Below are 13,011 nucleotides of genomic sequence, written 5' to 3' on the forward strand. Positions count from 1 at the left end.
GGATTCCGTGTGCTCAGCTGCGTATTACTAGTTAACTGAAGGGATCATAGGAATTTAGGAGGCATATTTATGGTATGTAGGTGGAAATTCCCATTGTAAGTGCCAGTTTTTCGCTGTGGTGCCCCTACACTACAGCGAAAAACTGCAAAATTTCAAATATGTGCAAACATACAAATAAGAAATACATTTTTTCCAGAGTAAAATGAGCCATAAATTACTTTTCTCCTTTAATGCTTTCACTCACAGTAAGTAGTAGAATTCTGACAGAAGTGACAGGTTTTGGACTAGTCCATCTCTTCATAGGGGATTCTCAGCAAGGCTTTAATTCTTTATAAAGATATTCCTGAAAAAGGATTTAAACAATGATGCTGGCCAGCTTCCCTGATTCCTACACAGTTTTTGGCAGTTGGACAGAGCAAAAGCCATTCACTAAGTTCTTTTGAAAATAAATATATCCCTGAGAATCCCCTATAAAGAGATGAACTAGTCCAAAACCTGTCACTTCTGTCAGATTTCTACTACCTACTGTAAGTGACAGCAACATAGGAGAAAAGTCATTTATGGCTCATTTTACTCTGGAAAAAATGTACTACTTATTTGAATATGTTTGCACATATTTTAAATTTTACAGTTTTTCGCTGTAGTGCCCCTTTAAGTTAGTGATAGGCTCAGAAGACATTGGATGCCTGTGTAGACCTCACTCTGAGTATAAATTGTGCAGAAAAACCTGGCCACTAACTCCATCCTTGACATCATTACTGCCCTCCCAATACACACTTGCAACAGTGTTAACTTTGTATAGCATCACTTACATACCCCCAACAAGCATGCATATGCACAGCATAGATAACTGACTCCTTCCTATACTTTTGGCAGCTCAGAGTTTCCAATTTCCCTCCCCACCCCACCATATCTGCTTCATTAAAGTGGATCCGAGATAAACTTTTACTCATTGCATAATTGTGTTTCTTTCATATAGTTTATAGGGCATTCCTCAAGCCAAATACTTTTTGTTTTGTTTTAATACTCTAATTCCCTATAAACTAAAACAAGCCTCGCCCACAGCTTCAGAGTGCCTTGACACTCTCAGACTCATGTAGCAAGGGCTTACGGGAGCTCAGTCTGGGCAGGAGGAGGAGGTGGTGTTACTAGCCAGAGATTTCAGAGGCGGAGGGAGGAGGGGAGTTAAGTTTTCACAGGCTGAGGGCTGGAGATGCTATCAGCTTGCCTTTGTGTAATGTGACAAACAGAACATGGCCGCTCTCATTGTATCACAGGAACAAATAATCATAAACTGTTGAAGCTGTTTGCATCTAGATTTGCTGTGTAAACTATCTAAACTTTAGATCACAAAATCTCTATCTCTCTCTCTCTCTCTCTCTCTCTCTCTCTCTCTCTCTCTCTCTCTCTCTCTCTCTCTCTCTATATATATATATCTATATATATATATATATATATATATATCCATCCACTTTGAGCCTCTTAGTTCTTATTTTGTAGTGTTTTGTTTGTAGATGTGTTGACAGTTGCTGTTCTGTTCTTGTTATATTTTCATACAATACTTTTGTACTTTATTACTGCTATATATTATATGCACTTTTTACTATTTTAGCCTTAACTTCAAAGATCCTGGAGCTGTGCGAGCCTTGACTTGTACCCTGCTAAAGGAAGACTTTGGTCTGACGATTGACATCCCACTAGAGAGGCTGATCCCTACAGTCCCTCTGCGGCTCAACTACATTCATTGGGTGGAGGATCTCATCAATCACCATGGCTCTGACAAATCTACAGTGCGGCGTGGGATTGACATAGGTAGATTTATTGTTGTATGTACACTGGATTATGTTGGAAACTGCATCAGCATAGCAGATTGCCAATCAATGTGCATAATAATGCAAGTTTGGAGGTGATGGGTAAATGTTTATATCTATGAAGAATTCCACTCAATGTTTTGACTGGCAGGCATGTAAAAATGCCTTAAGGTTTGTACACGCGCCCAACTTTATGCCTGATTGTCGTTTAAACTGGTCGTTTGAACGACTTGAAGTGCAAACACCAAGTCGTTAAGACATCATGTACACACTGACCAACAAAGTGGCTGATATGCAAATTTACCTAATTTACATGTCGTTTAACCGACTTGATAATGGACTGGATATATCAATGCACTAGATTAAATGACTGGTCAAACGACTGTATGTTTGAACGTCTAAGTTGGACAAAGGACTAAAAGTTGTTTGTACACATGTATGGACCTAACATGTATGGACCTAACAGTAGTTTGAACAACAGTTAGTCCAACTGAGCCGCTGAGCGGATCGGGCAAACCGGCTGTTATCACTCGGTCGACAGGGCGTACACACGTGCAACTTGTTGTTCAAACGTCAAGTCGAACAACAAGTTGTTTGAAAAAGTTGGCCGTGTGTATGTACCTTTTATTTTGCTGCAGTGCATCAACTGTTTGATATCTATAGGGCCTAATGTTGGAAATACACTGTTCGTTTTTGAGCCATTTAGATGGCTCGATAGATAATTTCCAGCATGTCCGATCTCCGGCTCGATCGTTTCTCCGATCGATTCCGCATTGACCACAATGGAAAAAGATAAGGAAAACGAGCGGAAGATAAGAGAATCGCCTGCAGAATCGAGCGGGGAATTGATCGAGCGCCAAAATCAAGCCGTGTATTCCAGCATAAACGTCAGCTGCCAATTCTGGGGACTTTGCCCTTGTGATGCTGTAACAGTGAAGTGAAACACTTTCCTCACAAGGGATTTCTGGACTGGGGTGCAAGTTGGAGCAACCAGAAAGTTTAAATTCTGTTTTTCTAATTTTAAGGCTTTGTTCATTAAAGGCTTTTTTTTTTTTGTTGAAAATCTAAGCTCGGACGGATTTCCGAAAACGCACAGACAGCGCTTACACCATGTTGTGGTGTAGTTCAGACCAAAACGCTCGGGAAAAACGCGCCACAAACCGCTACCCCCCCCCCCCCCAAAAAAAAAAATTGCCCACCCAAGCGCCGGGAATCGGAAAGAAAAAACGCCTCAAAATTAGGCGACCGCGGAAGTACACGCGAGCCGAATGCAATGAGAACAAGGCCTTAACGTTTTATTTTTTGTTTTTAATGTATTTTTTCAATGTTAGATGTACTAGCATTGAAGGACTACACCTCATGGCATCGCGTCAGCCAGGGTGACAATCCTGGGCGTGATGTCGCAAGTGCTCAGGTTCCCTTTAAAGTTTGCCTTCCTCCCCAACTCATGCATCGGGTGCAGGAAGAGGCTGCTTTGTGGTAGACTAGAATAATTGTTTATACTAGTTTCATGTGAAAATGTAGCGTGTTAATAGGTGTGGGCCAACTCTGACAGGCTTACCTTCAGTGATAAACCAAGGCCACCACAGTGGGACACTGCCCTATCCTCTTGCTCAGCCACGGGCCACGCAGCATGCTTGCATGGCTAAAAGGGGTAAGCTGTCTCTAGAAATAATCATGAATAATAGTTTTCAGCAAAAGACATTTAAAACATGTATGTAGCTTCAGCTGATAGAACATATAGTTACCCCCAGACATCCATAGAAGCATCTCAGTTCCTACAGAGCCCTCACATTTGGGGTACTCTAATGATGAATAAAACCGGCTAAAAACAGCCAATTGCTTCACAAAAAACAATAATCCAGTTAGAAAGATTAAAATGTAGCATTATTTATTTATTGTATTTATAAAGCGCCAACATATTACGCAGCGCTGGACATTAGTTTAGGTTACAGACAATATTTAGGAGTGACATACAGCAATATGACAATACATGAATACAAGAAAAACCAGATCACGCAGCACAGTATCAGTACAAGGTAATGCTTAGTCAGTCACTGGATGGAGCATGGAGATTAGGCAAGTTGAGTTCACTCAAATGCATAGCATGGGTTCACAGTAATGGAGGTGCATGATCAGGTAGGACACAAAAGGAGGAGGACCCTGCCCAAAGGCTTACAATCTAGAGATTAGCGGTTATTAGACATTAGCGGTTCACTACCTTTGCAAGGGCAGGGACCTCCTCCTAGTGTTTCTTATTCTGCTGTAATTTATAATATGAACATGTGCCAGTATTGGTGATGTCTCAAACCACACATCAGCTATGTATTTGTATTTTTATTTATTGTATTTACAAAGCGCAAACATGTTATGTCCTGATCGTACAAAGCAGGGCTGTGGAGTCGGAGGAAAATTTGGGTACCTGGAGTTGGAGTCGGTGGTTTCATAAACTGAGGAGTCGGATAATTTTTGTACCAAATCCACTGCCCTTGTAAGTATTAGACTAAGTAGTCGAACCCCTTTTGGGTACCTGGAGTTGGAGTCGAGGTTTCATAAACTGAGGAGACCGCAGAGTCCGCAGCCCTGGTACAAAGTTTTGAACACCTCATGTATCTATGCTCCCATTTTTAGTTTTGTACTATGTACATCTCTACAGAAGATGTTGGCGCTATAGAAATAAATATATATATATATATATATATATATATATATATATATATATATATATATATATATATATATATAGAGAGAGAGAGAGAGAGAGAGAGATTGTAGCTAGATGAACTCAAATATGCTACTTTTTCTTAAATATGATTCCTATTACATCAGCATTGTCGGTGCCTTTGCTCCATCTTTCTTGGTTAATACAATGGTTTGTCTACATGCCCTCCTGACTTAGATGTTTGCCCTTCTCACACAGTGGTGGCTGCCTCCCTCACATGTCACTTCCTGCTGAGTTCCTCCATGCTGAGCTGCTACCCCTTCTCTTTACGCACCATCTGCTGCCTGAGAGGAACCTGCAGATCTGCTGCTTTGTACAGTCGGCAGTTCTGAGTCTCCTAATTGATGATGTGGCTGCTGTAATGTGTTCCTTGAACCCAGAGATGCCCATTTGCAAATATTTGGATTTGCCTGAAAGCTGAAGGTCAGACGATTTGTTTCAGCATCCACATCCCGGTCCTGATTTGTGCTAATGTCTTTCTTTCATGTTATTTTTAATGACATGTCTCTTTCAGTGCGGCCTTTCAAAGAATAAAGCCATAAGCTTTAAATCAACCTCCATGGTCACATTTTGAAATATGTCCTGAGAAAAAGAAAGCATATCTTTCAATTCAAAGTATCAGGACATAATAATAATAAAAAAAAATCACCTGGTTCCTAGTTGGTTTTAATATTGATATTAAAGAGAGACTGAGGCGTTAAAATACCTGTTTTAATTCAGCAGGCCGCTTTAGCATCATCATCTAATCTGATTGCAGAACGAGGTCTTTAGCCCCCCCCCACCCCCCGAAATCCCAGGGCTAAATTCCATGACTTTCTAGGTCGTGGATTTTGCTGCCCAGGGGAGGCAGAGCTTTGTGATGTACCTCTGCCTCCAGTCCAATCAATCTCCGCCTCTCCTTACCCCTCTCAGTGAAAGAAGACAGAGGGGTGGGGAGAGGGGGAGATTGACTGAAGGCGAGGCAGAGCTACCGCACAAAGCTCTGCCTCTACCCAGAAGAATGGAATAATTTTGCCCCGGGGATTTCGGCGAGATTAAGACCTCGTTCTGCCGCGCTGCGGAGGCAAATCAATTTGGATTATAATGCTGAAACGGCCTGCTGAATAAAAACAGGTATTGTAAATCGCTTAAGACTCTCTTTAAATCTAATCTTGGGGCGAAGCAACAACAGATTCTACCATTTTAAAGGACAACTGAATTGAGAAGAATATGGAGGATTCCATACGTATTTCCATTTAAACAATACCAGTTGTCTGGCAGCCTAGCTGATCTATTTGGCTGCAGTAGTGTCTGAATCACACCAGAAACAATCATGTAGCTAACCTTGTCAAACAATAATATCAGGGACACCTAATCTGCATATGCTTGTTCAGGGTCTATGGCTAGAGACAGGTGAAACTCTGAAAATTAGAATATCGTGCAAAAGTCAATTTATTTAATGAGGCCCTGTTCATAGTATCAGTTGTGTTGCCAAATAATTCTGCTTGTCAACTCCGTGCCCCTGTAATTGTATGAGCCTGTTCACAGTACTGCATTGTAACTGATCACGTTATTCTAATTCCCTGCATGCAGGCTTTGTATTAAAGTCTATGTACAGTCTCCATTGCAGTTCACAGTTATTATAATGCACTAGCTGATGACACGGCGTTGCCCGGCTATGTACTTGGCTGGTGTTGGCTCTCCCCACTTTTTTTTTAACCTATCACACAAACACTCAGTGACCAAGTTTGTGAGCTTTGGCATCAATAATTTGTATTTTCCCATAAAAATTAAACAAATCAGATTGGCTGTTTGTGACTCCTCCCCTCTCCAGCATTTGAACCCCAGTCACCCAATGACCAACTGTAGCAGGTTTGAGGTATTTGCTATTAAGTGTAAAAATTGCATCAATGTAAATATTCCCCTTCAAAATTAACAGGTGAATTATTGTTGGCTATTAGAAGCTCCACCCACTTCCCTGAATATTAACCTCAGTCACCCAGAGGCCATCTGGGCAAAGTTTGAGAACCCTGCCATTAACAGTGTAAGAAGGCCTGCAGTTTATATTTTCTCAATGAAATTTGTTTTTGGCTCTGCCCACTTTTTGTAACCTGGGCACACAGTCACTCAATGACAGTTTGTGAGCTATCGTGGTCCTTGGCATAAATAAAAACAAATCTGGCTATTTGTGGCTCACCCCCTTTTCTGAATGTGTACCCCAGTGACCCCGTGACCTACTGTACCAGGTTTGAGGCTTGTGCCATTAACAGTGCAAGAATGGCAGCAATTTTAATAGTCCCCTTGAAACTCAACAGGTGAATATTGCTTGGCTTTTTAGGCTTCACCCACTTTTCTGAATATTAATCCCAGTCACCCAGTAACCAACTGTGCAAAGTTTGAGAACCCTGCCATTAACAGTGAAGGGCTGCAGTTTACACTATCCTAGGGAAATCTGTTTTTGACTCCACCCACTTTTTGTAACCTTGACATACAGTCACTCAATGACCAAGTTTGTGAGCTTTGAGGTTCCTGGCTTTAAAATTGGGTGACTGGAAGCAGTTTATCCAGCAAAGAAATCTGATTGGCTGTTTGTGGCTCCGCCCCTTTAGTGAATTTGAGCCCCAGTCACTTAATGACCGACTGTAGCAGGTTTGAGGCCTCTGCCATTATCAGTGTAAGAATGGCAGCAGTTTCAATATTCCCCTTGAAAATCAATAGGTGAACTTTGATTGACCGTTTTGACTTTTCTGAATAATAATCCCAGTCATCCAGTGATTAACTTGTGTCAAGTTTGAGAACCCTGCCATTAACAGTGTAAGAATGGCTGAAGTTTATATTTTCTCATGTAAAACATTAGTTGTTTTTGGCTGCGCCCACTGTTTCGAATCATGGCATACAGTCACTCAGTGACCAAGTTTATGAGCTTTGGAGTCCTTGGCATCAATAAGTTGCATTTTTCCATTGAAATTAAACAAATCTCATTGGCTGTTTGTAGCCCACCCCCTTTTCAGAATTTAAACCCCAGTCTCCCAGTGACTGACTGTACCAGATTTGATGACTCTGCCATTAAAGCTGGCCATACACTAGGCCGATTCCCGCCAGATCGACAGCAGATTCGATCACTGGGATCGAATCTGCTGTCACATCGTTCCCGCTACATGCCGAATTTCGATCTATTTCGTCCATTCCCGTCGATCGCTCCGTGCGGAAAATTACCGTCGATCGCCCGCAGGTAGGGAGCGCGTCGCTAGCGGCGTTCGAGTGCCTGACGACCGACGCAATAGATCGGCAATACATTACCTGCTCCGCCGGCGCGACTACTCCCGGTCACCGCTGCTCCGTCTCCGCGCTGGTCTCCGGGTCTTCACTTCTTTCTGCCCGGCAGGAAGTTTAAACAGTAGAGGGCGCTCTACTGTTTAAACTTCCCCCGGTAGGAAGCAGTGAAGCATGCCGGGGCCGGAGACCAGCGCGGAGACGGAGCAGCGGTGACCGGGGGCAATCGCGCCGGCGGAGCAGGTAATGTGGGCGGGCGGGGAGCGGCGGCACCACCACCACCACAGATTGTGAACGTTTTCAGGCTGAAATCTGTTCATAATCTGTTTGCAGTAAAGGTAGCCATACGATCCCTCTCTGATAAGATTCGATCAGAGAGGGATCTATCTGTTGGTCGAATCTGATGGCAAATCAGCCAGTGTATGGCTACCTTAAGAGTGTAAGAATGGCAGCAATGTAAATGTTCCCCTTGAAAATCAATAGGTGAATTTTGATTAGCTGTTGTAGGCTCCACCCACTTTCCTGAATATTAATTTCCGTCATCCAGTGACCAACTGTGTTAAGTTCGAGAACCCTGCCAATAACAGAATGGCTGAAATAAGTCTAACAAATCGTCTGTTTGTGGCTTCAGTGAATTTGGACCCCAGTCACCCAGTGACTGACTGTATCAGGTTTGAGGCCTCTGCCGTTAACAGTGTAAGAATGGTAGCAATGTAAATTTTCCCCTTTAAAAATCTATAGGTAAATTTTGATTGGCTTTTGTAGGCTCCACCCATTTTCTAAATATCAATCTCAGTCACCCAATGGCCAGCTGTGTCAAGTTTGGGAACCCTGCCATTAACAGTGTAAAAATGGTTGCAGTTTATATTTTCCCATATAAAATATGTAGTTGTTGGCGCTGCCCACTTTTTCTAACTTTGACATACAGCCACTCAATTACCAAGTTTGAGCTTTGGGATCCTTGGTATCAATAATATGTATATTCCCATTAAAATTAAACAAATCTGACTGGCTGTTTGTGGCTCCGCCCCCTTTCTGAATTTGAACCCTAGTCACCCAGTGACCAACTGAACTTTGTTACCACACCACAGTCATTCAATGGCCAAGTTTGTGAGCTTTCAGGTTCCTGGCATCAAAAATGTATGATTGGAAGCAGTTTATCCACCAAGGAAATCTGATTGGCTGTTTGTAGCCCCACCCCTTTAGGGAATTAGGACCCCAGTCACCCAACGACTGACTGTAGCAAGTTTGAAGTCTCTGCCATTAATAGTGTAAGAATGACAGCATTTTAAATATTCCACTTGAAAATCAAAAGGTGAATTTTGATTGGCTGTTGAAGGCTCTACCCACTTTCCTGAATCTTAATCTCATTCACTCAGTGACCAAATGTGCCAAGTTTAAAAACTCTGAATAACAGTGTAAGAATTGCTGCAGTTTACATTTTCCCATTAAAAATGAATGGCTGAAATTTGATTGGCTGTTTTATGCTCCACCCACTTTTCCTGGATATGTAATCTCGGTCACCAAGTGACCAACTGTGCCAAGTGTGGGGACTCTGGCTTCATTACTGTGAGAATGGCAGCCTTTTACATTTTTTCCATTGACATGAATGGTTGAAATCTGATTTGCTGTTTGTAGCTCCGCCCAGGTGTGCAGGGGGCCGCGAGACCTCCAGAACATATTATCTCAGGTAGTAAGGGATCTGTATACCAAGCTTCGTTCAAATCGGTCAAGGCATTTTCTAGCCGCACGCACGCACGTACACACGTTATGCAACGGACCGCTGTAAACTTAGCCTACTTCAACTTTAAAAGTAAAACTAATATATGAAATAGACTCATTACATGCAAAGCGAGATATTTAACCACTTCACAACTGAGGGGTTTTACCCCTTGAGCACCAGAGCAATTTTCACCTTTCAGCGCTCCTTTCAGTCATTCACCAATAACTTTATCACTACTTGTAACAATGAAATGAACTATGTCTTGTTTTTTTTTGCCACCAATTAGGCTTTGTTTGGGTGGTACATTATGCCAAGAATTATTTTATTTTAAATGTTTAACAGAAATATAAGAAAAAAAATTGAAAAAATTATTATTTTTTCAGTCTCCGGCCATTGTAGTTTCTAAATAATGTATGCTACCATAATTAAAATCCATGTAATTTATTTGCACATTAGTACCGGTTATTACACCATTTAAATTATGTCCCTAACGTCTGGCACCAATATTTTATTTGGAAATAATGATGTATTTTTTCAGTTTTGTGACGATCACTATTTACAGGCCCATAATTTAAAAAATAACAGTAACAGACGACCTTGACATACATATTAAAAAAGTTCAGTCCCTATTTGTTTTTGTTTTTTTTGTTTTGATTTTATTATTGTCATTATTATTATTATTATTATTGGTTTTTTTTTAATAAAACAAAAATGTTTGGGTACTTTGGGGAGAGTGTGGGAGGGAAACGGTTAATTTTAAATGTAAAATAATGCTTTCAATTTAAAAAAAATGTTTTTGATGTAATTTTACTATTTGGCCACAAGATGGCCTCAGTTTTTTTTTTTTTTTTTCCCGAATGGTCCTGTAAACATACTACATACGTTTACAGAAAGTGTACTATGAATGGGAAACTTTTTTTTTTTTTTTTTCACGATTGTGCGGTTTCCCATAGAAGCCGCCGATCATTGCTTCGGGGGACTTAAATCAATGAATTTTCATTCATTGATCTCTGGGCGAGGTTTTCTTCCAAGATTGCCCTGTATTTGGCTCCATCCATCTTCCCATCAACTCTGACCAGCTTCCCTGTCCCTGCTGAAGAGATGCACCCCCAGAGCATGATGCTGCCACCGCCATATTTGACAGTGGGGATGGTGTGTTCAGAGTGATGTGCACTGTTAGTTTTCCGCCACACATCGCGTTTTGCATTTTGGCCAAAAAGTTCCATTTTGGTCTCATCTAACCAGAGCACCTTCTTCCATATGTTTGCTGCGTCCCCCACATGGCTTGTGGCAAATTGCAAACGGGACTTCTTTTGCTTTTCTGTTAACAATGGCTTTCTTCTTGCCACTCTTCCATAAAGGCCAACTTTGTGCAGTGCATGACTAATAGTTGTCCTATGGACAGATTCCCCCACCTGAGCTGTAGATCTCTGCAGCTCATCCAGAGTCACCATGGGCCTCTTGACTGCATTTGTGATCAGCGCTCTCCTTGTTCGGCCTGTGAGTTTAGGTGGACGGCCTTGTTATGGTAGGTTTACAGTTGTGCCATACTCCTTTCATTTCTGAATGATCGCTAGAACAGTGCTCCGTGGGATGTTCAAGGCTTTGGAAATCTTTTTGTAGCCTAAGCCTGCTTTAAATTTCTCAATAACTTTATCCCTGACCTGCCTGGTGTGTTCTTTGGACTTCATGGTGTTGTTGGTCCCAATATTCTCTTAGACAACCTCTGAGGCCATCACAGAGCAGCTGTATTTGTACTGACATTAGAATACACACAGGTGCACTCTATTTAGTCATTAGCACTCATCAGGCAATGTCTATGGGCAATTGACTGCACTCAGACCAAAGGGGGCTGATTAATTACGCACACCCCACTGCATTTTTTTTTTTTTTTTATGTTTGGAATCATGTATGATTTTCGTTCCACTTCTCGCGTGTACACCACTTTGTATTGGTCTTTCACGTGGAATTCCAATAAAATTGATTCATGTTTGTGGCAGTAATATGACAAAATGTGGAAAACTTCAAGGGGGCTGAATACTTTTGCAAACCACTGTATGTCTGAAAAACGCATTCTTACTCACTTGAATAAGAATCGCTGCAAAATCATTGTTTGATTTTAACTAATTTTTTTGAAATTGCAGCAATTGTGCTGTGATTCCTTTTCAAGTGAATGAGAATGCATTCTTCAAAGTGCCAATAATAAGGAAACACAACTCAAGTGCAGCCAGTGGAAATTGGGCCTAAGTGGGAAAGCTGGGAAAGCTAATTGAAAAAGCTGTATACCTCCAGCTAGAAGCCAGAATCCTACAAAATAACAGTTATGACCCATTCCAGTCTGGCTTCAGGAAACACCACAGCACTGAAACTGCCCTCATCCAAATATGCAACCACCTGCTCATGGCAAGAGACAGAGGAGAGTGCTCGATCCTCATACTGCTAGACCTTTCTGCAGCCTTTGACACAGTTGACCATGACATCTTGATAAACAGGCTACAGGAATACTGCGGCATTGATGGCATAGTACTTCAGTGGTTCCAATCCTTCTTGAGTGGCAGAACCCACAAAGTGTCCATGGGGCCCTTCCTGTCCACCCCTGTAACACTTAAGTATGGGGTGCCCCAGGGCTCAATCCTCTCTCCCCTGCTTTTCACGATTTACATGCTACCGTTGGGAAAACTAATCCAAAAACATGGCCTGACATACCACTGCTATGCAGACGACACCCAACTATATCTTTCCTTCAAGCCTGGTATGACAGACCCAACTCTAACTATAAACGCCTGCTTACGTGAACTACAGCAATGGATGAATGACAACTGGCTGAAACTAAATTCAGACAAAACTGAAGTCCTTCTGATTGGAGGGCAGAGCATGATAACAAAACAACTTAACTTGCAGTCTTCACCACTGGGAATAGGAGGCACGGATCTACGCAGCTCTGATCATGTGCGTAGCCTGGGAGTTCTAATTGATGGGGATTTAAACTTCAGAACTCAAATCTCTGCTGTGGTGAAATCATCCTATTTTCACCTGAAGAACATTGCAAAAATCAAGCACCTCATACCCCCAGAAGATCTGCCAACCTTAGTCCACGCCTTCATCACATCCCGACTGGACTACTGCAATGCTCTCTACACTGGCCTTCCAAAAAAGGCCTTGTACCGGCTACAGCTGATACAGAATACTGCTGCCAGACTGCTAACCAACCAACCCCGTCACTGCCACATAACGCCAGTCCTGCATTCCCTTCACTGGCTACCTATAGAATGGAGGGTCCTATTCAAGATCGGCCTACTGACATTTAAATCCCTGAATAATCTAGGCCCTGGATACATGAAAGATATGTTACAGCTGCGAAGCAATCCCCGCATTCTCAGATCCACAGGTTCTAATAATCTAGTCATACCCAGAGTCCACTTAGAAACTTTTGGTCCCAGAGCCTTCTGTCATGCTGCCCCTACGTTTTGGAACTCCTTACCTCAACAGATCAGGACAGCCCC

At 42.0% G+C, this 13,011-nt stretch overlaps 1 protein-coding gene across 1 annotated transcript in view; it reads left to right on the forward strand.

The window, feature by feature from the left end:
* Window positions 1–13,011, forward strand: part of METTL16 (methyltransferase 16, RNA N6-adenosine) — a 114,640-nt gene that overhangs the window by 11,998 nt on the left and 89,631 nt on the right. The window contains exon 3 of the mRNA XM_068270239.1: window positions 1,613–1,812. Within this exon, the coding sequence (XP_068126340.1) occupies window positions 1,613–1,812 (200 nt within the window). The remainder of the gene's footprint in view (window positions 1–1,612; window positions 1,813–13,011) is intronic.

The sequence above is a fragment of the Hyperolius riggenbachi genome, chromosome 2 (assembly GCF_040937935.1).
Source record: "Hyperolius riggenbachi isolate aHypRig1 chromosome 2, aHypRig1.pri, whole genome shotgun sequence".
Lineage (NCBI taxonomy): Eukaryota > Metazoa > Chordata > Amphibia > Anura > Hyperoliidae > Hyperolius > Hyperolius riggenbachi.